General features: G+C 51.8%; 15 protein-coding genes across 15 annotated transcripts; 7 read left to right on the top strand and 8 right to left on the bottom strand.

The window, feature by feature from the left end:
• Positions 1-132: 132 nt before the first annotated feature.
• SAICODRAFT_33481 (NADH dehydrogenase I, D subunit) lies at positions 133-1296 on the bottom strand (the record flags this gene model as incomplete). Its single annotated transcript, XM_019168294.1, has 1 exon — positions 133-1296. One exon carries the CDS (start codon positions 1294-1296, stop codon positions 133-135), a length of 1164 nt encoding a protein of 387 aa, XP_019026591.1.
• Positions 1297-1861: 565 nt separating this feature from the next.
• Positions 1862-3047, top strand: SAICODRAFT_64089 (uncharacterized protein). Its single transcript, XM_019170043.1, has 2 exons — positions 1862-1943; positions 1995-3047. Exons 1-2 carry the CDS (start codon positions 1887-1889, stop codon positions 2976-2978), a joined length of 1041 nt encoding a protein of 346 aa, XP_019026590.1. The 5' UTR covers positions 1862-1886; the 3' UTR covers positions 2979-3047.
• A 183-nt stretch (positions 3048-3230) lies between these two features.
• On the top strand, positions 3231-3876 carry SAICODRAFT_88763 (LSM domain-containing protein). The gene is made up of 4 exons (XM_019171587.1): positions 3231-3304; positions 3355-3502; positions 3555-3657; positions 3712-3876. The coding sequence occupies exons 1-4, from the start codon at positions 3291-3293 to the stop codon at positions 3747-3749; spliced, it is 303 nt and encodes a 100-aa protein (XP_019026589.1). The 5' UTR covers positions 3231-3290; the 3' UTR covers positions 3750-3876.
• Positions 3877-4081: 205 nt separating this feature from the next.
• Positions 4082-4422, top strand: SAICODRAFT_49240 (uncharacterized protein; the record flags this gene model as incomplete). Its single annotated transcript, XM_019168957.1, has 3 exons — positions 4082-4168; positions 4229-4297; positions 4351-4422. Coding segments are annotated over 3 exons (228 nt in total), but the record flags the coding sequence as incomplete, so codon positions are not given.
• A 526-nt stretch (positions 4423-4948) lies between these two features.
• Positions 4949-5932, bottom strand: SAICODRAFT_49272 (FMN-linked oxidoreductase; the record flags this gene model as incomplete). Its single annotated transcript, XM_019168961.1, has 1 exon — positions 4949-5932. A coding segment is annotated over one exon (984 nt), but the record flags the coding sequence as incomplete, so codon positions are not given.
• A 354-nt stretch (positions 5933-6286) lies between these two features.
• On the top strand, positions 6287-7419 carry SAICODRAFT_88757 (inorganic pyrophosphatase). Its single transcript, XM_019171586.1, has 2 exons — positions 6287-6533; positions 6590-7419. The coding sequence occupies exons 1-2, from the start codon at positions 6376-6378 to the stop codon at positions 7296-7298; spliced, it is 867 nt and encodes a 288-aa protein (XP_019026586.1). The 5' UTR covers positions 6287-6375; the 3' UTR covers positions 7299-7419.
• Positions 7420-7497: 78 nt separating this feature from the next.
• Positions 7498-9149, bottom strand: SAICODRAFT_64084 (mitochondrial integral membrane protein; the record flags this gene model as incomplete). The annotated part of the gene is made up of 2 exons (XM_019170042.1): positions 7498-8697; positions 8751-9149. The coding sequence occupies 2 exons, from the start codon at positions 9147-9149 to the stop codon at positions 7498-7500; spliced, it is 1599 nt and encodes a 532-aa protein (XP_019026585.1).
• A 332-nt stretch (positions 9150-9481) lies between these two features.
• On the bottom strand, positions 9482-10323 carry SAICODRAFT_44344 (uncharacterized protein; the record flags this gene model as incomplete). Its single annotated transcript, XM_019168775.1, has 3 exons — positions 9482-10096; positions 10149-10244; positions 10303-10323. Coding segments are annotated over 3 exons (732 nt in total), but the record flags the coding sequence as incomplete, so codon positions are not given.
• Positions 10324-10621: 298 nt separating this feature from the next.
• Positions 10622-11640, top strand: SAICODRAFT_17215 (uncharacterized protein). Its single transcript, XM_019165770.1, has 3 exons — positions 10622-10863; positions 10914-11094; positions 11148-11640. Exons 1-3 carry the CDS (start codon positions 10668-10670, stop codon positions 11527-11529), a joined length of 759 nt encoding a protein of 252 aa, XP_019026583.1. The 5' UTR covers positions 10622-10667; the 3' UTR covers positions 11530-11640.
• A 242-nt stretch (positions 11641-11882) lies between these two features.
• On the bottom strand, positions 11883-14397 carry SAICODRAFT_23505 (uncharacterized protein; the record flags this gene model as incomplete). Its single annotated transcript, XM_019166702.1, has 3 exons — positions 11883-14043; positions 14095-14191; positions 14250-14397. The coding sequence occupies 3 exons, from the start codon at positions 14395-14397 to the stop codon at positions 11883-11885; spliced, it is 2406 nt and encodes an 801-aa protein (XP_019026582.1).
• A 350-nt stretch (positions 14398-14747) lies between these two features.
• On the top strand, positions 14748-15262 carry SAICODRAFT_5406 (histone-fold-containing protein; the record flags this gene model as incomplete). Its single annotated transcript, XM_019169259.1, has 2 exons — positions 14748-15017; positions 15071-15262. The coding sequence occupies 2 exons, from the start codon at positions 14748-14750 to the stop codon at positions 15260-15262; spliced, it is 462 nt and encodes a 153-aa protein (XP_019026581.1).
• Positions 15263-15672: 410 nt separating this feature from the next.
• SAICODRAFT_43133 (CCAAT-binding transcription factor, subunit B) lies at positions 15673-15915 on the bottom strand (the record flags this gene model as incomplete). The annotated part of the gene is made up of 1 exon (XM_019168723.1): positions 15673-15915. A coding segment is annotated over one exon (243 nt), but the record flags the coding sequence as incomplete, so codon positions are not given.
• Positions 15916-16742: 827 nt separating this feature from the next.
• On the bottom strand, positions 16743-18797 carry SAICODRAFT_5404 (TPR-like protein; the record flags this gene model as incomplete). The annotated part of the gene is made up of 5 exons (XM_019169256.1): positions 16743-17399; positions 17459-18219; positions 18282-18401; positions 18457-18559; positions 18612-18797. The coding sequence occupies 5 exons, from the start codon at positions 18795-18797 to the stop codon at positions 16743-16745; spliced, it is 1827 nt and encodes a 608-aa protein (XP_019026579.1).
• A 488-nt stretch (positions 18798-19285) lies between these two features.
• On the top strand, positions 19286-21961 carry SAICODRAFT_23501 (uncharacterized protein; the record flags this gene model as incomplete). Its single annotated transcript, XM_019166701.1, has 3 exons — positions 19286-19316; positions 19363-20711; positions 20765-21961. 3 exons carry the CDS (start codon positions 19286-19288, stop codon positions 21959-21961), a joined length of 2577 nt encoding a protein of 858 aa, XP_019026578.1.
• Positions 21962-22245: 284 nt separating this feature from the next.
• On the bottom strand, positions 22246-23955 carry SAICODRAFT_23500 (uncharacterized protein; the record flags this gene model as incomplete). The annotated part of the gene is made up of 1 exon (XM_019166700.1): positions 22246-23955. The coding sequence occupies one exon, from the start codon at positions 23953-23955 to the stop codon at positions 22246-22248; it is 1710 nt and encodes a 569-aa protein (XP_019026577.1).
• Positions 23956-24319: the final 364 nt, after the last annotated feature.

The raw sequence follows: 24319 nt of genomic DNA, 5'->3' as shown, positions 1-24319 counted from the left end.
CCCGCTATAATATACATGATATACAACCAGTTCCAAGAGCTATCCTGCCCTTGTAACGGCAATTGAACCATCCACAGACATGCTTATCTTATTTCCGAAACCGCAAATCCTTCTACGCCTGCTGCCCACCGCTTATCTGTCAACCTCACCGAACACCAAATCCATGGTACCGATAATGGCGACCATATCAGGCAAGTAATGCTTCCTGGCCATGAAGTCTGCTCCAGCCAAGTGCGCGAAACCAGGCGCACGAATCTTGCATCGGTAAGGACGCTCAGTACCATCAGAAACAACGTATACACCCATCTCACCCTTTGGTGCCTCAATGGCAGTGTAGGTCTCACCCGGAGGAACAGCGTAACCCTTAGTGTAGAGCAAGAAGTGGTGGATAAGGGCCTCCATGTCCTCCTTCATCATCGTGCGCGGAGGAGGAGCAATCTTGAAGTCCTCAACCTTGACGGGACCACCGGGCATCTTGTTCAGACACTGGTGGATAATGCGAAGGGACTGACGGAACTCCTCAATACGGATGAGGTAACGGTCGTAACAGTCCCCGTTAGTACCGACAGGGACGTCAAACTCAACCTTGTCGTAAGCATCGTAAGGCTGCACCTTACGGACATCCCATGGAATACCAGATCCTCGCAACATAACACCGGAGAAAGAGTAGTTCATCGCCTCCTCAGCAGTAACAATTCCGATGTGCTGCGTACGAGCCTTCCAGATACGGTTGTCGGTCAACAACTCCTCGATCTCGTCAACACGGTCACCGAACTGAGTAGCCCACTGGTAAATGTCGTCCAACAAACCAATAGGAAGGTCCTGGGAAACACCACCGGGACGCACGTAAGCGGCATGCATACGTGCACCAGACACACGCTCGTAGAACTCCATAAGCTTTTCACGCTCCTCGAAACCCCACAAGAAGGGAGTCAAAGCACCAACATCCATAGCGTGGGTGAGGACAGCCATAAGGTGGTTGAGAACACGGGTGATCTCACCAAACAGGGTACGGATGTACTGTGCACGCTCAGGAACCTCAACGTTTAAGAGCTTCTCAACGGCGAGGGAGAACACCTGCTCGTTACACATCATAGAAACGTAGTCGAGACGGTCGAAGTATGGCAAGGCCTGGAGGTAGGTCTTGTATTCGATGAACTTCTCGGTACCACGGTGAAGGAGACCGACGTGAGGGTCGGCACGAATGATCTCCTCTCCGTTAAGCTCGAGAATAAGACGCAACACACCGTGGGCTGCAGGATGCTGAGGACCGAAGTTGACGGTGAAGTGGCGCATCTTGGGATCTTCATTGGTAGGGTCGGTTTCACTGGCGTTCTTGTCCTCGGTGATAGTAGTAGGGAAAACGCCCTCCGGACCATCAATAGTCTGTCCCTTTAAGAGCTCAACACTCTCTGCCAAACGGGCAGCAGAAGCCGAGAACCATCGTCTTGAGACCGGTGCGATATTGGATGTGATACGGGGCGAAGGGCTGGCCAACCGCCTTAGCGGAGAGAACACGGAGCGAGTAGTATTGAAGAGCCTGGCAGCAGCGGCCATTATGCCTATCGACTTGGTCTGGTAAAGGGAAGAGCGAATAGCTGCTGCTGTTGCGGCGGTATATCGAAGACGTACTCTTCCCCGGGATGCACGTCGAAATAGCCTGCGTTCATTGGCAGACTTCAACACATGTGTCAACGCATGAAGAAGCAGTTGATCTTCAATTGGAATAGAAATTAAAGATAGCCTTTACGAGACTTTATGCCATTCAAGCATCATCATTCTTATCCACTTGCAATTCACGTGCGATCCGCCTGCAGGTTTGGTTCGAAAAAGTAGGTAAACCGGCCTCGATAACACCAAGGAAGCGTAGAAGCAATCCAGACAATATGGCTCCAGCACGACCAAGGAACGAGGTGGGGATCGAGATTGACCGTGTCACGAACGTGCGCCTTCTTGTCCGTCACTTTTAAGCCGCTCGCTAACCTTTTATCCAGGTTACAAGCACAGACTTCCCTCAGCACTGGCCAGGAGAGGATCACTCATGGGATCTCGACTATTTCAAGAAGACCTTTAAAGTGGATTTTAGATCGCGGGAAGGAGACGATATGGAGTTCGACCTCATTGGTCTTGATGCATCAATCGCAAACGCTTTCCGTCGTATCCTGATTTCAGAAATCCCAACTATGGCTATCGAATACGTTTTCGTTATCAACAATACATCCGTCATTCAGGATGAGGTGCTCGCTCACCGTCTCGGTCTCATCCCCATTCGCGCCCACCCAGATCGCTTCGCATGGTTCCAGAAGCCAGCAGAGGGTGAGGAGCCCAACCACACAGATTACGATACTGTCGTCCTTACGCTAGACCAGAAGTGTGAGAGGAACCCAGATGCTGCTGAGGGAGAGAAGGACCCGTTGAAGGCGTACATGGGCGCACATGTATATTCTAGGGACTTGCAGTGGCAGCCGAAGGGACAGCAGGAGGAGTGGTTCGCGGATGCTCCTGTGGAGGCAGTGAACCCCAATATTTTGATCGCGAAAATGCGTCCAGGACAGGAGATTCAGTTGCAGCTTTACGCGGTGTTGGGTATTGGAAAGGATCACGCCAAGTTCTCCCCTGTCTCCACGGCGTCATATAGGCTGCTGCCGGTCATCAGAATCATTTCGCCGATCGTTGGAAGGGATGCTCACAAGTTCCAGAAGTGCTTCCCACAAGGTGTCATTGAGTTGGTTAAGAACGCGGATGGAGAGGACGAGGCTAGGGTTGCGGACGCACGGAAAGACACCGTTTCCCGCGAATGCCTGCGACATGAAGAGTTCCAGGGCAAGGTGCAGTTGGGTCGTGTGAGAGATCACTTTATCTTCTCCATTGAGTCTACTGGGGTCATGACGCCCGATGAGTTATTCCGCAAGTCGGTGGCTGTGTTGAGGCAGAAAGCGATTGCTGTCAAGCAGGCTTTGGAAGCAGGAAGGCGTTAAACAAATGATCCTGAAAAGAGACTTTTTCGATTTGGGTTATGGGTGTCTTTTATGTGTTTGATTCAGCGTTACTTTAGCATTTCGGGTTCATCGGGAAATACATGTCGTCCGTCATTCAGCATGATCAGTGAAATTATGCACAAGTACTAATAGCTGAAGCTCGTCGTTGTCGTTGTCGTTGTCGTTGCGATCAATCATCCCACGAATATATATGGACAGGCTGCAATTGCGCGCAAGGTTCGGCGTTGTACGAGACACTTGAGCACGTACTGCAGCTACGGGTACCTCTACGCAATAATATACCCCACGACGATGCTGTTCTATTCGTCAGTCGCTCTCCTCGTCGTCTATGTCCATTCATTAACGTCGAGAACAGCTTCTTCAAGACCCTAATTGACCAACAGGTCACTGTCGAGCTCAAGAATGATCTGTCGATCCAAGGAACACTGAAGTCCGTTGACCAGTTCTTGAACATTTCTCTACACGATATCAACGTCCTCGAGGAGTTGAAATATCCTCATTTGGTGCGTATCTTTCGGTGGTCGCAACTCGATTGTTTGCTAATGATTGTCATAGTCGGCGGTGAAGAATGTGTTCATTCGCGGTTCAGTGGTGAGATACGTACATCTACCCTCCGCAGCAGTAGACACAGCATTGCTTGAGGACGCAACAAGAAGAGGTATGGCGTCCACCTGTTTGCTACTCTAATTACACTTACTGACCTTCTCTACAGAAGCACAATCCCAGAAGGAGAAGAACCTCGTCCGATGAGGATGAGGACGCGCACGACGGCTAGATGGCGATGAAAAGAGACAACCAAACACAATGTCCGAGAGTGTTGAATGGACAAACCACAAGAATTGTTAGGGAAAAGCAAATATACCATTTTAATGCCTGTACATATTGCCCTGCACTGTGCGTTCCCCACAAACACACCGCCGTAATCTTGCTGTAGAACCGAGAGTCTCTCACACGTTACAATTGACATGGCCCAGCCACCAGCAACTCAGAAGCCAGCCGGAACACAGCCGACCTCAATATCGGAACACCGGAGAGCGCCGGATCACACAACAAAACTGCCGTCAACGGCCGATTTATATGCTCAACGCACACAAAGTTATATCCGGCGGATCGATGGTGCAACAGAAGCGCTATCAGCACGGTTCCAAGACATCATGAGTGTGGCAGCGGTATGTCAACACGTACACAATACTCACAAGAGCATTGGACTCATGTGAAGTGCGATCTAGGTCGCTGGCAAGGATCGACAGACTACGGCGACAGAGTGCTATCAAATAGAGGCCAACACGGCCTCTCTAGTAAGTTGACCATCGATCGAGTTTCTGGTCATGATGTTTACCACCATATCCAGATCCGTGCTGCCGAGGATCTGCTCAGCCTCACAAGAGAACTCAAGGAGGAATGGCTTCTAGGGGACGTGTCTCCTTATGCCAATGCAGCCGCACGACCAGGTCCAGCCATTGATGTCGCTAGCTTTGGACAAAAACTGGAGACGTTGCTGAAGGACGGAACCGCTCTGCCGGCGCCTGTCGCTCAAGACCACGCGATGATAATGGAGTAAGGCTTCGGCCAAGGAAGATGATATCTTCTGCGAAAACTGGTCCCTAGGAAAGGAAAGGCGTTGTCGGTTCGAAGATACCCCTAGCAGAAGGGAGAAGGCTTTGATGATGACACTATAGAGCTCTATTTGTCATACTGAGTACACGCCCGTACCATATCATGTGGATGGTCTGGTTGGTAAAAGATGATATTATAAAAGAGGAAGAACGCCAGGCATATCGCTAATTCAAAATGCAATCCAACAGTTTTGCCGTTGCCGTTTATGCCTCGGCATAAGCAGCACACTCTCCCTTCTCTACAGCCTCTTTCGTGGCCGCTCTAGCAACGTCCTTCGCAGTATCACCACCGGCAGCCCTGACCACAGCCGAATTAGCCCGCCTCACGGCGCTCACTCGCTCAGCCGGCTTTTCATGGTATTCGACATCCAATAGAGCAGCCAAATCCTTAAACGTCTTCATTCCGTGAAACTTCTTGTAGATCCCACTTTTGCTCATCCCTGCTAAAATCTGCTGCAGACAGTATTTAGTGTTTGGGAAAGGGTTGTCAACTTCCATCGCGGTTTTGAGGTAAGTTTTTGCCACTTCGAGTGGTGGTAGAACACCCTCCTCCCGGAAACATGATGGGTTACGCTCCGCAGCGCGGGCGATCATGAGTCCATCAACATCGTACTCCTTTGCGATCTCCACGGCATGTTTCCGGTCTTCTACGTCTCCGTTGCCGTAGATCAAGACGCCCTCTTCCCTGCAGACCTTCGCAACGCCCGCTAGGCGTTCCCGGAGTGCCCGCTCCGTGTTTCGCATGGGTGTTGTTCGGCAATGAATCGTCAAACGCTTGATACCGGTTCTGCATAGCTTCCGGATCATGTCCTGAGTCGCTTGTTCGTCATCCAGGAGACGAGTCTTCACCGCCACACCAATGCCGTATGGTTTGCCAACCTCCTCAACCAAGGCCGTTAGAATAGCGACGAGTTTTGGGATATCTTTCAGAAGCCCGGCTCCCATGCCGCTGTGTACCGAGAAGTGCTTTGGACACCCAGCGTTTACTTCGATGATGGAGATATCCGGTGCAACGATCTTTGCTGCCTGAACAGCGAGAGCTGGGTCCGCCGTGCCGATTTGAAAGGTAAGACATTTCGTCTCGACAGGGTGCGTTCTGAAGACAAGGACCTCACCACCGGCGTTTTTCGAAGGTGCGTAGTAATCCACGCAGTCGATAGCCTCGTTCACGACTCGTTTGCATTGGATCAACTTCTTGTCAACGATCTCTGGACCCCATACGGCATCTGCACCGTAGTGCAAGGAAACGAGGCGAGTTGGGAGTTCGCCGATGCGGACCATGGGTGCGAGAACGACCTTCGGGCCGGCGTTAGTGATTATTTGAGCAGCCATTCTGGTAGCAGTCTGAAGTCGCGATAGCATGAACGTCTTCGAGGCAAATGCGGAGGTTTTGTTAATTGATCATGAAGGATCGAAAGGCGAGAGCGTCCGGGACCGTAGCAGAAGCGTTAGGGAACCGTAACAGTAGACTTTTTGGTTATCGATGGCAGGTCCGCCGGGCTTGCAATAAACATGAAGAGGATGAGGGTACGCTTTTGAAATAAAACAGAAGGAATCCAGTTATAGCCCTCATCTCTCTCTCTCCATGCGTAAATGTTTATTCCCGCAACCGGACTAGCGGCCAACACTGCTAGGCTTCGAGGACGACCCCAGCGCATTCATCTCCATCGTCGAACCGAACAACGAGCAAACTGGCCTCCGTACGAGCTTCAATCTTGCGGACCCGTCAATTGTCGAACCACTTCCGTTCAGTCACTGCCATGTCTTCCGAGTACTCCATCCGCACCGTTGGTGCTCCCCACACCCTTGAGCACCGTGTCTTCATCGAGCAGAACGGCAAGCCCGTCTCTCCCTTCCACGACATTCCCTTGTACGCGAATGCCGAGAAGACCTTGGTTAACATGATTGTCGAGGTTCCGTAAGTTTACCCCTTTCTCTCTGTTCGCAATGGCAGTCACTGACAACGAGGCTTAGCCGCTGGACCAACGCCAAGATGGAGATCTCCAAGGAGGACTACCTCAACCCCATCAAGCAGGACACCAAGAAGGGCAAGCTCCGTTACGTCCGTAACTGCTTCCCCCACCACGGTTACATCTTCAACTACGGTGCCTTCCCCCAGACCTGGGAGGACCCCAACGCCATCCACCCTGAGACCAAGGCCCGTGGTGACAACGACCCCATCGACGCTTGCGAGATTGGTGAGGCCGTCGGCTACACCGGTCAGATTAAGCAGGTCAAGGTCCTCGGTACCATGGCTCTCCTCGACGAGGGTGAGACCGACTGGAAGATCATCTGCATTGACGTCAACGACCCCCTTGCCTCCAAGTTGAACGACATCGAGGACGTCGAGCGTCACTTGCCCGGTCTCATCCGCGCCATTTCTGAGTGGTTCCGCATCTACAAGATCCCCGACGGTAAGCCCGAGAACGCTTTCGCCTTCTCCGGTGAGGCCAAGAACAAGAAGTACGCCAACGAGGTCATCGCTGAGTGCGCCCAGGCCTGGGACCGCCTCATCCACGGCAAGGTCGACGCTGGAGGTATCGCTTTGACCAACCTCAACGTCGCTGGCTCTCCTTCCCAGGTCCAGGAGGCTGAGAACATCCCTGCTCACGAGGTTGTTGAGTCCGCCAAGGTCGACTCCTCCATCGACAAGTGGTTCTACATCTCCGGCTCTGCCGTGTAAAGTAACGCATTGGTCATGGACTTCATAAATTGGGGCTGTACGACTAGGTGTTGATTAAGAATAATGACCCTTGTCTCATTCAAATTACTGAAAAACCAAAACATAATAACCAATGTTCTGCAGCAGCTGTGAATTCCCATGCTCAAACCAAATCCAATTGTCCTATTCGACCGCTCCCAGATATAGTTGCAGAACCACATCAGATGGTCGAGTTACCAACTGTTCCGCTAACCAGAGCAGCCAACCTCTTCTTCACGATGTCGCGACCCTCATCGTCACGCCAGACGATGTGACCGGCGGTGTTGGCGATGTCCCAAGTTCCCTGCTCGCTCAAGCCCGCAAGGTCACGCTGTTTCGACTCCCACGCCTTGTCGCGCTTGATATGGCGACCAGAGGTAACAACGCTGATAGGGACGTTAGCAGGCAAGATAGCACGTGCCGCGATGATTTCGTTGTGAGTAAGGGTCTTGGCAGCGAGGTTCTCCTGCAACAAAGCCTTCTGAACCTTTCCATCGCGCCAGGCGGAACGACCGTAAATGCGGTCCTCGCGGGAACGACCACGGAAGATCCAGCCAAAGAGGCGGTCGATGCTCAGTGGGGACCAGAGTCCGCGAAGGAAAGCCATGAATCCATGCCTGGATGAAGCAATGCGGCCCAAGAGGTCCTCGTGAAGGGTATCGATAAGAAGCAAACCCTTGATGTCCGGAACATGGCGGGATGCGAAGATGCGGGAATACAAACCACCTACACCGTGGGCAACAATAACAAAAGGACCGTCCTCACGGGCAGAGGTAAGGACCTGCGAAAGGACGTCGACTGCCATACCAGCGCTCAAAGGTGAGGGAGCAGAGTCGGACCAGCCGAACCCAGGCCTGTCCCAGTAGCAGACACGTCCAACGTCACCGGCGGACTGAGCCTCCGCAACCCAAGTGTTGAGGTAGTAGGCGGAAGTCTCGCCAGCTTCGATAAGGACAGTCGGTTGATCAGGCTTTGCATCGCCGTAGCAATTGAGGTGCACCTGGTACTTCCGGTTGTCAACGTAATAGCGTTGGCCGGGTGGAGCCAAGGTAGCATCGTGAGCGCGAAGAACAAGACCCATAGCGGTGAGGAAGACCAAACCAAAGAGAACGAGAAGAGAGGTGAGGGTAAAGGAGACCTTGAACCACTCACCAAGCGTCCGACGGGTTTCGACACGACCAGTCAAACGCTCTTCCTCCTCCTGCTTGCCCCATTCAACGACGCGATCTGTTACCACGGTCCATGCACCGATCAATGCGGCCCAAAAAACCGTAGCAATTCCAACCCAGCCTTCCTCGAGACGGAGTCGAGGAACAACAAGAATGAAAACAGCGCAAGCAAGGAGGAATACTGAGATTGTAAGGGAAACAAGTCGATCGCCCTGTATTGCAGAGTTAGCTCAATGAGTTATCAGAAGGTAGTCGAAGGTCGCACCTTGCTAGGAGTCGTAAAGAACAGCAAATTAATCACCAAGTTGGTAACACTGAATACTGCAAAGATGAATGCAGTATATCCGCTTGCCCTAGCACTTAGGCCAGGGATCGCGACAAAGACGTTGACAAAAAGCAACAATGCCCAGATTGAGGAGATCAAAAGTAAGACGAAGGAGATGGTCCGCAAAGCGCGGACAAGGAACATATTCATAGGAGAGACGGCTTCATCGTCTGGTGAAAGAAGGGGTCGACGTTGACCGTTGGGGCCAAGAAGCCTGGAACGCTCATTGATCTGCCCTTCCGCGTAGGCGGCCTCCGAGACCGAGGCAGGGAAGTCATCATCGTTGTCGCTGACGGACGAGCGCGGCGGTCCTTCGTGAGCGCTGGCTGAACGGGCCATGTTGTTTGTTTGTTTCGGGGGTGTATGCTGGCTGCGCTGGACGGACCCGGTTCTTCTTATACGGCACCTGGGATGTATGCGAATGACGTAACGCGCGCCTTGCCAGCTGATGCACCAGCCCCATAATATTGCACGATAAGATACCTAGGTATTCTACTTGTTCACTTGGACGTATCCATCTTGTTCGCCTCCTCGACTATCATCGCATCTCCTGCTGATGGGTGCTTGCCGTCACCGCTCTGGTCATCCTCGTCGTCCTTCTTCGGCTGCTCTCCGCTCCCGCTTCCCTCTCCTCCTTCCTTGTCCTTCTGTTCAGCTTCCCTCTTTGTCTTCTCTTCAGTCTCTTGTCTCGCCTGCTCCTCTTGCAGGGACATCCGCAATGCCATAGCCAGCTCTGGGTCAAGGGTAGGATCAACACCAAACTCAAAGTCTCCGCCGCCGCCTCCACCTGCACCACCCATGCCTCCTCCCTCACCTCCACCAAGGATCGGACTTGAAATGAGCATGTCACTCAACAAGTGGGGCCCAGGTGGGATGGTAACTAAGTGACTCTTCATGTCCTCGTCCTCAGCACCCTTGTCTACCGCCGCGATGAAGGCCTCCAACTTTGTCGTGTTCTCCTGCTCTTCACCAAAGTTGATAAAGTCGACAGCAATATTGTTCTTCTTGAGCTTCTTTGCAAGCCTGACGAGTGCTGCTTCATCCTCGCGAATTGGTGAGCCCACAAAAACAATGATTCGTTGACGTTGCAGCTTGTTCTGGCGGTGCTTGAGGACGAGTTGAGCAATCTGGATACCGGTGGATAGTTGACTCTCTCCGTACATTTTCGCATCGTGCAGAGCCGCCAAAATCTTTCCAAAGTCTGTAGTGAGTGTACACCTCACTTCGGGACCCTTGCCGCTCATCGACATGAGTCCGACCGAGCTCTCTGGGTTTGCGTTCGTTTTCTAAACCTCACTCATCAGTGCTGGCCCGGTAGAAGCCACGCAGACTACGTACAGCTGAGAAAACCATATTCACGGCATCTGACTGTGCTTCCCACCGCGATGGGGTGTAGTCGCCATTGCGCATATACTCCGAATTGTCACAGACAATCTATGTAGCATTAGCACTCCAATTGTCACAGTAACTTGGCAGAAAAGGAGTTACAAACCATAGTGGCTTCGAGCACCATCTTGCTCAGTTGTTGATTGATATTCGTAAGGAGAACGGGATAGATTTGGGGGGTTTCCTTGTCTGAATGGCTGTGCCCGAGCTCGAACGTACGTCGTGAACCACCGTTACGTACTTCAAGCAGGACCTAAGGTACCGGTCGTAGGAAAATACGAAGCTGCGGTCAGATTATGGTCCTTTTCTAGAGAAAAATGTTCTATCAACGAGGTCTTCTAAAACTGGTCAAAGTTCGTTGTGCTCGAACGGGGAACATCATAACAAACGGCCGCGGGCGTACGAGTCCTGATCAGCCAGCTGAAGTCGATCCTCGACCGTTCAACAAATCGCATTTGCAACGACTAGAAGATGGCTCCGATCAAAGGCGTGAAACGAAAGATGGGCCACCCTGCTGTCACGGCCTCCTCTGCCGCTGAGGTCGCATTGACGAGAGACACGCACAACCATAGCATGGAGCTTGCGCCGGGCTCCACCAGTAACATGGTACAGGCGCACTTGACCGAGGCACGTAAGGCGGAGATAATAGATGTTATTCAATCTGAGCGTATGTTGCGGTCTTCACTTCTTGTTACACGCGTTAACATTGACCTTCAGTGAGGGATCGTATCGGAAAGCTTCGAGCATATTACTCGTTGCTTGGATCAACCTTCAGGTTACGAGGACAAATGCGATTAAATGCTATTCCCAGGTCTGTCAGGATGCTTCCACTGAGGGACTACATCGGTGTGGATCTTGAGACAGAGCCTAAGGCCCTTGCGGAGCAGGCAGCGAAGACGTGAGTGGAGCTGTTGTATCCGTGCCGTACGTTTGGTAATCGAATGCCTACAGGATTGACACCGGCAAGAAAGAGAATGTCGACCCCTTCAAGGCGTCAATTTCTTCATCTGGCGCAACGAAAGCTCACGTGAGCCTTCAACCACCTTCTCCACACATGTCTCCTCCGCGAACCCATCAAATCCCACCCGAGACGTCGCCCTCAAAAATCCCTCGTCTATCGCCGCAAAAGCATTCAGCACCTACATCCAACTCATCAACGACTGGCCCAGTAAAGAAGAAACTGGCGACAACCCGGGCCAAGGCTGCCGCTGCGTTATCGTCGAAGAGGAAGGCCGCGGAGGACGATTTAGCCGAGAACAAGGAAGAAAAGCGGTCACCAAAGAAAGGGAGAAGACCTTTGAGAGCCAAGAAGGCAGTGAGTTACGAGGAATAAGTCGCACAACGAGTGACTGAAGGTTACGGTCTGACAGGTCATGCTCGACAGCGCGACGTTGTGATCAACTGTAACAAATGACCTTTACACGGACAGTGCACCTGGGTACATGGACTCGGAATAATGCTTAGTCGTGTGATGTTTCTTATGTTCGGTGGTCGCATGGATAATCAGGTTGACGGGTGATATGACAGAGTTCTGGTAACATGGGAGTACGGATACGGCGTTTTCTCGTTTGCAATTAGAAATGGTAATATTGAATATGACATTAGAATATGCCATGAGTGTAACACACACGCCAGCAACTGCAAGTCCAGTAACAGAAAATGAGTCAAAAGGTATGCCTACCACTTCTAGTATGGCAACGGAGGCGTCGCATCTCTAGGTGCATCAAGATCATGATAACTCCTGATGGCCCTGGGATCACGCGTATACCTGGGATCATCCTTCGCCGGCGGAGGAGATCTCCTATCATACCCAGGATCGCGAGGCAGAGGACTCCTACTCCTATAGCGAGGGAATGGGCGGCGGTAACCATCATATCCATCGTATCGCCCCCTAGGGGAAGGGCTACGAGGGTGCATCCGGTGCTGAACGGGTGGAACACCTCCGGCTTCGATAATGGCCTTGCCAGTTGTGGTTTGTGGAGGGTAGCCCAGAGCCACGTAAGGATCAACGAGCGCGGCCTGAAGCATTGCCGTCGGGGGAGGACGCGGAGTTGCCCCGACCATAGAAGTGGCAGCTGGCACGGAGTGAGGGGGGACTTCAGGAGCGGGTGTAGGGAAGGCCGTCGCCTGGACATAGAATGGACTAGGCCGAGGAAGAGATGGCATTCCGGGGAAGCTGCCCGGAGGGAATGGCGCAAAGGCAGTAGGGTTCCAGGTCGGCGGAGCAACAAACGGCATAGGCGGTGCAGTGCCAAATGGCGTGGGTAGGCCCAAGGGCGGTGCCGGCAAATGTGGAAGGTTGTTGTTGAGGACAGGGTTAGAAATCGATGGAAGGGGGTTGTTCGGCGGCGGAACAGCTTCAGCCTTCTGCGAAACCACGCGACACGGATCGGTCACATAATTATTGAGGAGCGTGACTTGCAGCTTCACTCTCTCTGACCAATCCAGATGACGTTTGCTGATGTGTTTTCTGACAAACTCGGGAGCACTGAAGAGCTTTGTGCAGTCGTCGACGCGACATCGGAACCTGCCTTCCGCTTCGCGTTTGATGTGTGCAACAATCTCCGTTTCAAGAGCCTTGTCCACTGGCTTGCCACCAAGTTTCTTGAGGTCGGCACTCTCAGGCTCGAGGAAAAGAGAAATCTTATCCTGCCAGTTCTTCAGCCAACTCAGGGCCCGACTGTCTGGGACGTAGTCGGGCGGAGGTGCGGGCCGACGAACGTGACCGGCCGGACATTTGCGAGTAAGCTCGTGAACCGAGTCGTTGTCACTCACGCAGTAATAACAGAAGGAATGCACACGGCGAAGGTATTCAATAGTGATATCCAAGGCTTTCTTCAGAACAGCCATGTCCACACCGGATTCAGCCTCTTCATCCTCTTCGTGAATTGCACCTTCTTCATCTTCGTCATAATCAGGATCTTCCTTCATTCTCAGCTCTTCAGCTTTTGCTTGGATGGCTGGTATAGCATGAAACCCGTCGCCCAGCACAGCCTCATACTTTTCAACAGCAAGAGTTGCAAGAGCCATATCTTTTCGGAGGGAATCAATAGTAGAGCAAACAGCATAAAGCATCTTCTTTTTCGGGTCCCGAGGTGCTGCATGGATTCCGGTATGGCAGGTGAAATCTCCGAACACTTCATCGTGGATCGTCACATTCTCTAAAAGCTTCAGTGCCGCGTCAACATCTGCCTCTTCATCAAGCACGATCCAACCAATGCGGTGGAACTTTTTGGCAGGATTCGGGTCCGAAAGCGACAAGAAGCGAAACCCGGGAACCTTACCGACGACTTCCTCGAGTTGAAAACGGGATACCGTTGGAGAAATAGTCTTGAGCAGAATCGTCTTGCGGTAGGCATTTTCGTCCCGGTTTTCCCAGCCCACACCTCCAGCTGCAACAAGCTCGACTTCTTCGACAAGGGCACCGGGTTCATTGGCATGACCAGCTTCGCGTATTGTGATAACCTGCGTTTTCTGTGCCTGCAGTAACAACGGTTCACCGTTCTCTTTCTTTTTGGGACCTCCGTCAAGCGTCCACTGGTCAAAGATACCGGCAGTCAAGTGTTCCATGAAATGCCTGTAGTTGTGTCTCCTGAACTCGGATACCGTGGCTTGTGTTTTCTTGCTAATCGTCGGATCGTACTTTTCCTTAAACCACTGATCCTTCATCTTTTCCTTCACGAAATCCTGAGCAAGACGGGCGTGGAGGTCATCACGATAGACCTCGTACTTTGCACGCAGCGCCTCGACATCTAAGGTATGCTGCGGGTTGACCTCACGATACCAGTCGCAATAATACGAGAAGGAGACAAGGTGCTCCAGGTTGTACGGGTCGTCAAGGCTTTCTCTGCGTAACTTTATTAGCATCTATCATTATGAGATGCAGAAGGCGACATACCTTGCCATATTGTAGCGCCCAGCCGCAGGCCTCCGGCCATAGTAACGGTCATCACGAGGATGAAAGCCGGGGGATCGAGAACGCCTGCGTTTCGTGCCTATGAAGATACAACTTAGTACATAGGTAGCTTAGTAAATGCGTAAAGCTGCGCTCACCCTCTAGAACATTTTCATCACGCGAACTTCTCCTTTTCCTTTCCTGGTCGTAGAAAGTAGCTGCTGCCTCCGAAGGGTCGAACGACTGGGGAGGAGGAGGAGGAGCACCAGCAACAGCAAGGTTGTGAGGTTGAGCAAGGTGGGACATTTCGATGTTGTCTTGACTTCGGTAGTGAAGAAAAGAACGGAGGTACGAAGGACAAGCGTGGACAAAACAAGAAGAGACAGGAGATACTGAAGCTTATCTGATCAACAGACGCTGACAAAGAATAGGAGTGTATTGAACCCAAGAAGAACAAGCGATAACCGGTGCTGGTTGTCGTTTCAAGTTGTCCTTGGTGGTTGTTCTCGTCTGTGCTGGCAACTTGGGCGTACGCGTAGCACTTGGGCGACGACAACCCCTCGAATGCCTGGCACCTCGCATCGGCATATTTGGGCACTTCTAAATATAGCATCACTCGAACAGTCATAACCTCTACGAGACGGGATCTATTCAAGATGGAAGAAGCTCTCCTGCCCATTGCAAACGTTGCCCGTATCATGAAGGGCACGCTTCCGGAGTCTGCAAAGATTGCAAAAGACGCGAAGGAGTGCGTGCAGGAGTGTGTGTCAGAGTTCATCGCGTTCATCACAAGCGAAGCGAGCGAGAAGTGCCAACAGGAGAAGAGAAAGACCGTCAACGGTGAAGACATCTTGCACGCTATGCAGCAGCTGGGATTCGAGAACTACGCTGAGGCGCTGAAGATCTACTTGGCTAGATATCGACAGGTACGAGCCTTTCAAACTGCTTCATGTGCATGATCTCATTTCTGACGGCACAGGCAAACAAAACGGACAAGGGAGAAGGGCCGTCTCGACGTGGCCGGGCCGGTACCGAAACGGAAGACACGTATATGGACGAGCAGTACGAAGATGATGATCTGTATGCTCAGCAAGAGTATGACGACAGTCAGGAACAGACCCCTCAGGAAGTGCAAAGCTATGGGCACTATGATCAAGGTCAAGGTTACTAATATTTTGTTGTGCTTTTTGGAGTTTGGCATGGGTCCGGATGGAGTTCTGGGGTTTGTTTTTGCAGGCACTACTATCAGTTGAAGTCGATAGCAATACAGTTGTCTATGAGTAGGTGATAACTTATTGCTCGTAACAAGGTTTTACTTCTCGCTAGCATTACCCGTTCCACTCCGACACTTACACCCAGCATATTCCCGGCGTCGAACATCCTCAAATGTATAAAGAATGTGCAATGAATGACCAAAACACCGTGCCCACTGACCAACCGAAACGCCCTAAACGAACCCTGATTTTCAAATAATCTGTCAGACTGAACCTCTCGACATCGCTCACACTACGCAGCCTGAGCGTCAGGTGTGCCCGTGTCGTCCGTGACCGCAGCGTTGAGCTTCTCCTTCTCAGCTAGCTCCGCAATTTCCGCCGCCGTCAAAAAGCGTCCACCAGGTCCTCGAGGTCTCCGCATAGCATGCTTATGCCTACTCTCATGCAAATACGGCTTGCGGGCATTGCCATTTGGCTGCGCGGCAGCCTCGCGTGCGCGACGAGCCGTTTCTTCCAAACGAGCGCGTGCAGCACGCCGTTTGATGATTCTTTGATACTGCTTCGCGTTCACGTACAATGGTTCGTGCTGAGCACCACCATCTAGCGGAGCAGGCGTCAAGGCCTGGGGCACAGAGGCCGCCGATGCGCCCTGATACGAGGAGTGAGATTTGCTGGACGAATGCGATGCGCGCCTCGTGCTCACGAACGACTGGGGCGGAGGACTCTGAGCTCCACCGAGGTTGTGGACAGGCGGTGAGTACGCGGTGTATGCGGAACCTGATGTCTGCACGTGCCCATGTGATGAGTCAACATTCTGGTGGGGGTGTTGATGAAAGTGTTGGGGGTGATGCAAATGTGAAGCAAGTTGATGCTGATCGGAGAGAAATGATTGCTGGTGGTGAATAGCTGCCAAAGGCGATTGCATAGGCTGCGTATAGTGAGGATGATCGTATGGGTTGGCCGGGATGGATATGGACGGCGTGTTCGCACGTGCGTCGAATACCTGGGTGTGATGGAATGGTAGATTCGCGTGTGTTAAACCGTGCGGTGCTCCACCGCTGTTTGCCCCGGCTGGTGGAGGTGCGGTGTCCATGCTCTGGTTGGTGCGCCTGCCTGTGTATCCCGTTGCCGTCTTCGCACAAAAGATTTGACGTGGTACGACGTCGACGATCCGATAAGGCCGATCGATGGGCTGTCTCGGGAAGAATTAGAGTTCGAGCTGTTTCACGAAATCGATATCAAACTGAAACTCGTTTACCAGGCTTGACGTCGTATACCTCTCACTAATGAACGGCGTGGCCCGGATGCTTGAAGCTGGTTGGGTCGGGTGACTGGGCAGACGCAACGTCGACCCGCGGGTGTAGGGGGGGCGCGATTGTTGCAAACACCGATTGGACGATTACATGTTTAATAATGCAAATGCTTCTCTTGTACCTCTTAGAACTCAAACTCGTCCCTAAAGATCGAGATATCCGCTCCACTCACAGCCTTCTCCGCCAGATCAGGCCGATTCAGACTGACCAGAAACACCCTCCTCAGCGTCTCCCAAAGGTTGCTTGAGATATTGACGCCGCCTCCGGCATCACCATCAACCTGGTGCATGGCAAGGGCACGCAAGAGATGTTGGGCCGCTTCGGTGTAGCAGCCAATGTTGATACAAGAAACGCCGAGGTTGTACCTTGCACGAACAAAACCTGGACGGTATTCGAGTGCCTTTTGGTAGGCCTCGATGGCTTCCTCGCTGCGCCCCGAGTTGGCTAACGTTGCCCCCAACCTGTTCCATAAAAGATGATCATCCGGGCGAGTCCTCAATGCAGTCACAAAGCAATCAACAGCCTTATCAAAATCTTCATCACCGTAAAACAACACACCTAAACCAACCTGAACATCTGCATCCATCTCTGCACCGTTCGGGCTCTGACGTGCAGCACGAAGGAAGAGTTCGGTGACGCGTTCATGAACCTGGAAGCGGTTATTCGTCATAGCCGGCGGGGTACTCGGCGCTAATTGAGGGTATTTCGTCGTGATCCATTGCTCGAGAGTCAAGTAACTCGCTGTGTCGTAGCCCTCGTTCGTATAAGATACAGCAAGTGCCTATTCCCACGCTTGTTAGCACGTCATCGTCAGACTGGTGCAAATCTGGGAAACTGTACCAAAAGTGCCTGTAGGTTCGCCGGGTCAAGTTTGGTAGCTCTATCCAAAGCTCTAATGGCAGGTTCCTCTTTCTCATTCTGTGCCTGAGCAAAACCAAGCCAAGCCCATGCCTCACTGCGTTTCAGATCTTTCTGACACGCCGCCTCGAAGGCAAGAGCAGCTTCCGATAGACTTCCACCCTGGTCCATAAGCGCCATACCTTCACCAAAGGGATCGGCATGGTTGAGATAAACATTATCGGGCTCGAAGAGATACTCGCCGAGATTGGGTTTTCCATCGGGGGTGAAGGATTGGGGAACGGTGGACATCATAGGACCATCCTCTGGAAAGTTCGCAAGTTCCGATTCCCAATCGAGATGGTTTGGCATACCATTCTCCTGATGATCTTGTTGAATACCCTTCCATAGACTCTCAAAATCTCCGAAGTATTGTGATTCGTCGTGCAAGGCCTGGCCCTCGTCTTCGATTGCCTTTACCTGCTGTTCCTCCTGAAATTTTTCTAGCTTCTCCTTATCCGCGTTGTCCAAGTTCTCGATAGCTTTGAAGTGCTCTTCCCAGTTGTGAGGATCCAATTCAATCATGCGACCCTTTCCTTTCACATCCGTCATCATGGGCTCCTGAAACGAAGTCATGGGAAGGCCCATGCGCCCGGCAAACATAGGTTGGTACGGCATCGATGCGTGATATCCGGTTTGGTGCTGCTCAAGCATCGGTGAACCAGAAGAAGCCATAAATTCGCGCTGCCATGCTGGATCTTGTCCTTTTTGTTCACAGAAGTTAGTAACGAACGGTCCTCGGCTTGGCAATGCAAATGTTTCCCACCTTGAGCATTCGGTTTTTGCTTGAACGAAGCCTCCAATCTAGCCCTCTCTTCGAATTCGCGGACGTTCCATGCTCCCCGCTCGGACTGCGGCGCGTTCCCAAATTCGGCCGACCAGTTCGCTACAGAAGATACCGGTTAGCAAAGAGTTATACGTTCACAGGCAATGTATCTTACGTGGCGGACCTGTGCGATGTATCCCATTCAGCTGCTTCCTCATTCCTTCGAACCGAAATGTTTCCTGCTCAACAGGCCCGGCGTTGAACATGTCTTCCATCAACTGTAAGCTTTGGTAAGCGGACAGCCATCACGATGTTTGTGTATGATGATACCTTTCCATCCTGTGCTGTCATAGGAGCCTGAGCACTTCTCATACCGCCGGGTCTCTGAGCTTGTTGCCCGCCGACCATGCGATCTCGCTGAAGGGACGTATCTTGAGCAGCATGCTTAGAGAACTGGGCAAGAGGGTTTGCAGACGTGGAGCACTCTGCTCCCGAGAGTAGTGACGAGAAAGACATAGTGTGCGTGAACGCTGTGTCAAGTCGAGGGGGTGGTGGTGTGTTGAAATATCTTCGTTGCCCGGTGCCGTTTGTCATTTGAACCTGCCCGGCGTACAGTACGTAAACGCGGGGGCCGAATGTGGGGTAACAGGCAGGTTGTCAGACAAGCTGGAAAGATTATCTATGTTGGTTTAGAAACGTAGATACGGGTACTCAAACATCTGTTAAATCAGTCCGATATACATTCCGTGGCATGACTACGCTGCTGATGTCACTTGTATGGGGTACAGCAACGGTAACGGACGGCCGCCGGCAACAGGGCATACATGCGCATACACCTCCAGGGCAGCTGTCCTTGGCACATCCCTGAACACCAGATCATATCACACACACCCTTCTTCAATCACCCCGTCCATCAGCAGTGTTCTCAATTCGAGCATTCTTCCCTATAATCATCTTCAACGATTGCAATCGGATTCGCAGCTGAGCTTTTTGGGCTTCCGCTCATGGATCACCTGGATCTCACTGCCCGTCAGCGTAAGCTTCTCCCTCAATTGAATGCCGCACTTGCTGACTTGAGCAGAGCACTATCTGAAAAAGGAACTCCTTTCGCAGCAACTTGAAGATGAGATTGCGCTCCTGTCATCGCCGGCAGCGTTGTCCTCGTTTGGGCCTCCGTTTCGCTCCTCAGCGCTTGTTGATCCATCGCAGTGCCCGACGCCAATTCTACGTTTTGTGTTCACGCGTTACGTACAAACCTTCCCGTTCCTGAAGAAAGTGAACCAGGAGGAATTCTGGGGTGGCAAAGTCCAGGCCTTCTATGAAGCCTTTCTGAAGAAGAACATTTCGACTACAGACGATCGTGAGGAGGATACTAAGCGCAGAATGATGGGCTCCAAACTGGAAAAGATGATCGGTATCATGATGAATGCTGGGCTCAAGACGGCAAGTGGCCAAGAGGAAGGTATCTCGGTGCTGGAAGCTGAGAAAAACTCGAATGGAAAGTGGGCGAAGGACCATGCAAGCGGAACCCAAGGGTTCAAGGTTAACGTGTGTGCCGTACGTATGGAGAAGGAGAGAAGACACCTGAGGAAGCAAACACACGCCTACTTCTTGGTCAGGACATCGCGTCCCTCGCAATCGGATGTCATAACGGCTCATCGCTATGGTGACTTCTGTCGTCTGCACAAAGAATTGACCGAAGAGTTCCCTGGGAAAGAGATACCACGTCTTCCTCAAAAGAACAAAACGGCGACCTCAACTAGGCGCGACGGTACTTCGAAGGATGACAATGCATCCATCAACTCCTCTTCCAGCAATGAAACCACCCCGCCGCCTTCACCGGGGATTCAAAGCGCACCCGAATCCTCAATCATCCCTAGAGAGAAGAACAGGCTGACCTTGCGCGCATTTATCCGAGCATTGGTTCATGACCCTCAGATTGTGAGATCGACAAATTTGATCATGTTTCTTACCGCCGATCCAATTCATCTTACCCCAGATGATATTGAAGACGAGGCTCGACGGGCGGAGCTCGACGTGCTACGTACTACCGAGCTGTCGAAGTTCACACAAGTTGCTCAGGCTCGTGCTCGTGAATTAGACGCCCATATGTCAACCTTCAAGAAGGATCTGGTACAACGCGATGGACTTTCGCGGGTTTTTAGGGCAATCAAGGAAAAGGATACTATTGCTGAGCTACCGGAAGAATACCAGAAGGTCGTCGAATGGGCCAGGATCGAGGTCGCGGCTACTATCTACCATCTTTTTGTCGCTCAAGACAATTCAAGCGAAACATTCGCAACAGCGAAGAGAGTGCATGGGCTGATGCCCTACATGGTACTGAAAAACATCATCCGCTTTTCCAATCCGATGGCCATGATGAGGGGAATTTTGGACCTTTTCTTGGCTACACCTTTCGGGCAAAAGGTGGTACCTATGTTTCTTTCATGCCAATACTTATACTAACAGATATTCTCGTACAGTCTCTTATGCAACGGATTTTCTCGATGTCCCTGTCTGAGGATATAGGCGAAATCAAGAAATCCATCAATATCTTGCAGAGCAAAATTGGTGATTCGGCGATCTGCACAAAGCTCAAGCTTTTCGCCGAAGCTGCTCCTGAGTTACAAGAGTACGTGAGGGCTGAAGCTGTCGCAGATGATGTTGATTTGATGATCGCGGTTATGCGGAGCAATATTGGCGCTCCTCTGAATTCTGTTCAGATGCAGCGGGTACTTATGGCTTATGTTGCATGGAACGAAGCCGTGGACTGTGAGCGCGTGGACGACGTTGAAGTCCAGGAGAGTGACGAGAATGCGAAACTGTATGCTTGGTTAATTCAGTTATTGAGATTGGAAGTACGTCTGACCGACAAGCAAAGGCTTAATGAGTTGCTTTTCGAGGGTGTCACGGGTGCACTTCTTAAGGACATCTTCAGCATCTTCTATGAACCTTTGGCAAAGGTGTACAAAGCCGCGAGCATCCATAATTCGATCTCGGACTTTTCGGCATTCATGGACGATTTGATCAAAGTTGTCGAGCAAGCGGAAAGTCAGGACCTTGCGACGGATCCGAATAGGCTTGTTCAGTCCTTTATCGACCTGTGTGCACGTCATCAAGAAAGTTTCTACCGTTTCGTGCATCAGGTACATAAGCATGACACGGAGGGCTTGTTCGATGCCCTAATGCGATGGATCGAGTTGATTTTGATGCTCCTGCGTGAGGGGTTCCCTCAACGAATTGACTTGGCTCTTTTGTTCACAGAGGATATCGACAGGCAGAAGGCTCTGCAAGAAGTTGATACCCTTATTCAATGGAATGGTGATAGGAAGCTGTGGCGAGAAGCCCGTCTTCGTGCAAAGCTCGCTGCTATGGACGATGGCACAGTTCCCACGAGCCGAATCAAGGCCTCGGATTTCGGATTGGATGAGGCCGATGTGGAGGAACTTGCTTACGGCGAGGATGAAGCCGATGCCACCACTATGGCAAGGGAGCAGGCTTTGGAGGAGGCAGACCCTGTAGAAGCAGAACGTCGCCGGCGTCAGAAGATGAAGAAGCTTAACGAAGTTGGAAAGCACGGTGAACCGGTCAAGCCTCTTGTGCATGAGATCCGCAAGATGCATTCTGGGTTCGAGCAAAGGATCAGAGATATTCTGAATGATGCCCTTTCAAGTGACTAACTGGAAGGAGTTCGTATTGGTTCGACTTTATGGTGGATATGAAAACGGTCAGGCAACCGACAAAGCGCATTTTTAGACACGCAGGTCGTCAAGTTCATGTCACTAGCCGCCGCGGCCGGCGCCGGTTGGCCGGTGAGCAGCTGGCCCGAAGAATACTGATACCTAATATATTATTTCCAACCCAAGAATCCAAGAACCCACTGTAGAGCAGAAACACCGTAGCGCCGATTGCAAAACTTCGAAGACTCCAAAACTATCCGACTTGACAACCCATAAGATGTCCGTTATCTCGATTGTTCATCCACACCAGAACCAACATCCAACCCCTTCAGCTTCACAGCCAACATACTTTCAGGCGTGCTTCGTCCGGTCGTCGCACTTGTAGGTGAGGGAACAACTCTTGTAGGAGAGTAGTTGCTCCAACCCATGTCGGCAGGGGAATTGCTCTCGCAGTTTGCACCCTTCGTGTCGACGTGTAGCACCGGTCTATTTCGTTCTTGAAGCTCCTTCATCAAGCCCACTCGTTTCCCGTAATCTCCTTGAACCCATTTCGTGTACTTTGGTTGGGAGTATTGCACTTCAACTCGGAGTTTTTCCTTTCCGTCGGGAACGCGATTTGCGAAAACAACGCGTATATTCTTGTAAAGGTAAAACTTGTCCTTGGATGGAGAGCATATATGCAAATGCAACGCGTACCTCAACGTCTCTTTGTCTTGGTCCGGTTTCAGTGAAGCATTGTTAGATGAAGACGCAAGTGCATCATCAATCGGATTTGTTTTGGAATAATGCTTCTGCCTGAGGAACGTTCTCGTGCCCGGCGGCATGTCCGTAACATCGTACGGCACCAAAAATAGCTTCACTGCAGTGTTATTAGCGTTCTTGATCACAATCTGAAGTTGGCCTCTCGGAGGAATTCTGTAGCCCCCTGGGAACTTTTTCTTGTCGGTCAAAGCCGCCTCGATATCAACCTGCCCTACGTAAGGGCTTGGGCCTTCACATTCGGGGACAGTGTAGAAGTAGGCTGGGAATGGTATGGTAACATGTGGCGGGCACCGAAGTGAGCTTTTGCATTTGCCCAGCCCAAGGACACCGATTTGTGCAATGAAATTTAATGGCTTCGATGGCAAGGTCGACATGCGACCACTCAAGATGCTTTCCTCGTATGAACCAACGAAACTGCCGAATAATTCATGGTGGTGGTTCAAAGCAGTTGCACTTGTCCTCCGTCCAGACCTCGCCATAGGAAGGCCATTACCGGGGCTTGCGCTATATGAGAAGCCCAAACTACCGACCAACGAATGCGGCCGATAGCTATGCGAAGGCCGATGTGAGGAGTGATAGGGCAACCGAGGCGAGCCTAGTTCAAACGTATCCGCTGATGAACCAATGTCTATCGGGTCGGAACCTTCAGAACCATAGGCAGACGTGGTAGCATGTACCAGAGGAGACGTCGGTGGTTTCGGGTAATATTGCGAAATGGACGATCGATGCTGGAATGAGGGCGATACGACTGTATGCTGAGGTCGAGACAGTGGCGGTGTCGTCGACAAATACTGTGATGGACGTCGATAGTGCTCGCGCTCTGGTAGGGGGTCCGAGAACGGCTGTTGAACATGTTCCGGAGGAGAGATGGTTGCATGTCGGTCAGGTGATCTTGATCTTGTTCTCGTAACCTGCTCAGCCTTGATCCTAGATATCAAATCATTCCGAGCATGCATCGCAGGCAGCTCGTGTGGTTTTTCGACATGGTCCCCCTCGACGTTGGAGTCATCGCTGACATCGAACCCGCGGACGATAGGCATGCTATACAGTCTCTGTTCTAGCCAAAGCAGGGCCTTCCTTGTAGCCTCCTCAGAGCCCGCGGGGCCCTCGAAGGCTAGTAGGCCGTCAGCAGCCGGCGTCTCGTTGTGACAGCGATGTTGACGCGGGAAAAGAGGTGATGGTTGCTCGGTTGTGGGAGTATTGGGAGGACAAGAGCAGGTAAAAGACGGCATACACTGGAAGAGAGCTGGGTGGAAGGCACTCAATAGCAGTCAGCAGTGAGCAAGTCGGTCGGTCGGTCAGTAGTTCTGTCGTTCTGACGGTTTGTTGGTGATGTATGCTACCAGCTGGTACGGTCCATGTCCTCGTCGTACTTGAAGTCGGGTCTACGTCACGTGCAGCACAATTGCAAGATGCGATGCACTTTTGCGCAGCTTTAAGCAACGGCGAACAAGACCGGCGTCGCCTTCTTACAGCTGTAGCTGGAGCCAAAGCAAAGACTGATAACCCATTTTTATGTTTCAGAAAGTAAGAAAGGACGTCAGCTCCGATGATTTTACCCCCATCAGTCACGTGTGCTACTCCCCCGGGCGCCTG

This window comes from Saitoella complicata, assembly GCF_001661265.1.
Source record: "Saitoella complicata NRRL Y-17804 unplaced genomic scaffold SAICOscaffold_3, whole genome shotgun sequence".
NCBI classification, from domain to species: domain Eukaryota; kingdom Fungi; phylum Ascomycota; class Saitoellomycetes; order Saitoellales; family Saitoellaceae; genus Saitoella; species Saitoella complicata.
The sequence above is the reverse complement of the archived record's forward strand: the minus strand, read 5'-3'. Positions and strand labels throughout refer to the sequence as shown.

What these genes read in the sequence shown, in the direction of transcription:
- SAICODRAFT_88757 (XM_019171586.1), top strand. Translation starts at nt 6,376, where the DNA reads ATGTCTTCCGAGTACTCCATCCGCACCGTTGGTGCTCCCCACACCCTT. An exon ending in AACATGATTGTCGAGGTTCC is followed by an intron (nt 6,534 to 6,589) that starts GTAAGTTTACCC and finishes AACGAGGCTTAG; the next exon opens with CCGCTGGACCAACGCCAAGA.
- SAICODRAFT_88763 (XM_019171587.1), top strand. An exon ending in AGTTGAAATATCCTCATTTG is followed by an intron (nt 3,503 to 3,554) that starts GTGCGTATCTTT and finishes TGATTGTCATAG; the next exon opens with TCGGCGGTGAAGAATGTGTT. An exon ending in TGAGGACGCAACAAGAAGAG is followed by an intron (nt 3,658 to 3,711) that starts GTATGGCGTCCA and finishes CCTTCTCTACAG; the next exon opens with AAGCACAATCCCAGAAGGAG.
- SAICODRAFT_64089 (XM_019170043.1), top strand. Translation starts at nt 1,887, where the DNA reads ATGGCTCCAGCACGACCAAGGAACGAGGTGGGGATCGAGATTGACCGT. An exon ending in AGATTGACCGTGTCACGAAC is followed by an intron (nt 1,944 to 1,994) that starts GTGCGCCTTCTT and finishes CCTTTTATCCAG; the next exon opens with GTTACAAGCACAGACTTCCC.
- SAICODRAFT_17215 (XM_019165770.1), top strand. Translation starts at nt 10,668, where the DNA reads ATGGCTCCGATCAAAGGCGTGAAACGAAAGATGGGCCACCCTGCTGTC. An exon ending in AGATGTTATTCAATCTGAGC is followed by an intron (nt 10,864 to 10,913) that starts GTATGTTGCGGT and finishes ATTGACCTTCAG; the next exon opens with TGAGGGATCGTATCGGAAAG. An exon ending in GCGGAGCAGGCAGCGAAGAC is followed by an intron (nt 11,095 to 11,147) that starts GTGAGTGGAGCT and finishes GAATGCCTACAG; the next exon opens with GATTGACACCGGCAAGAAAG.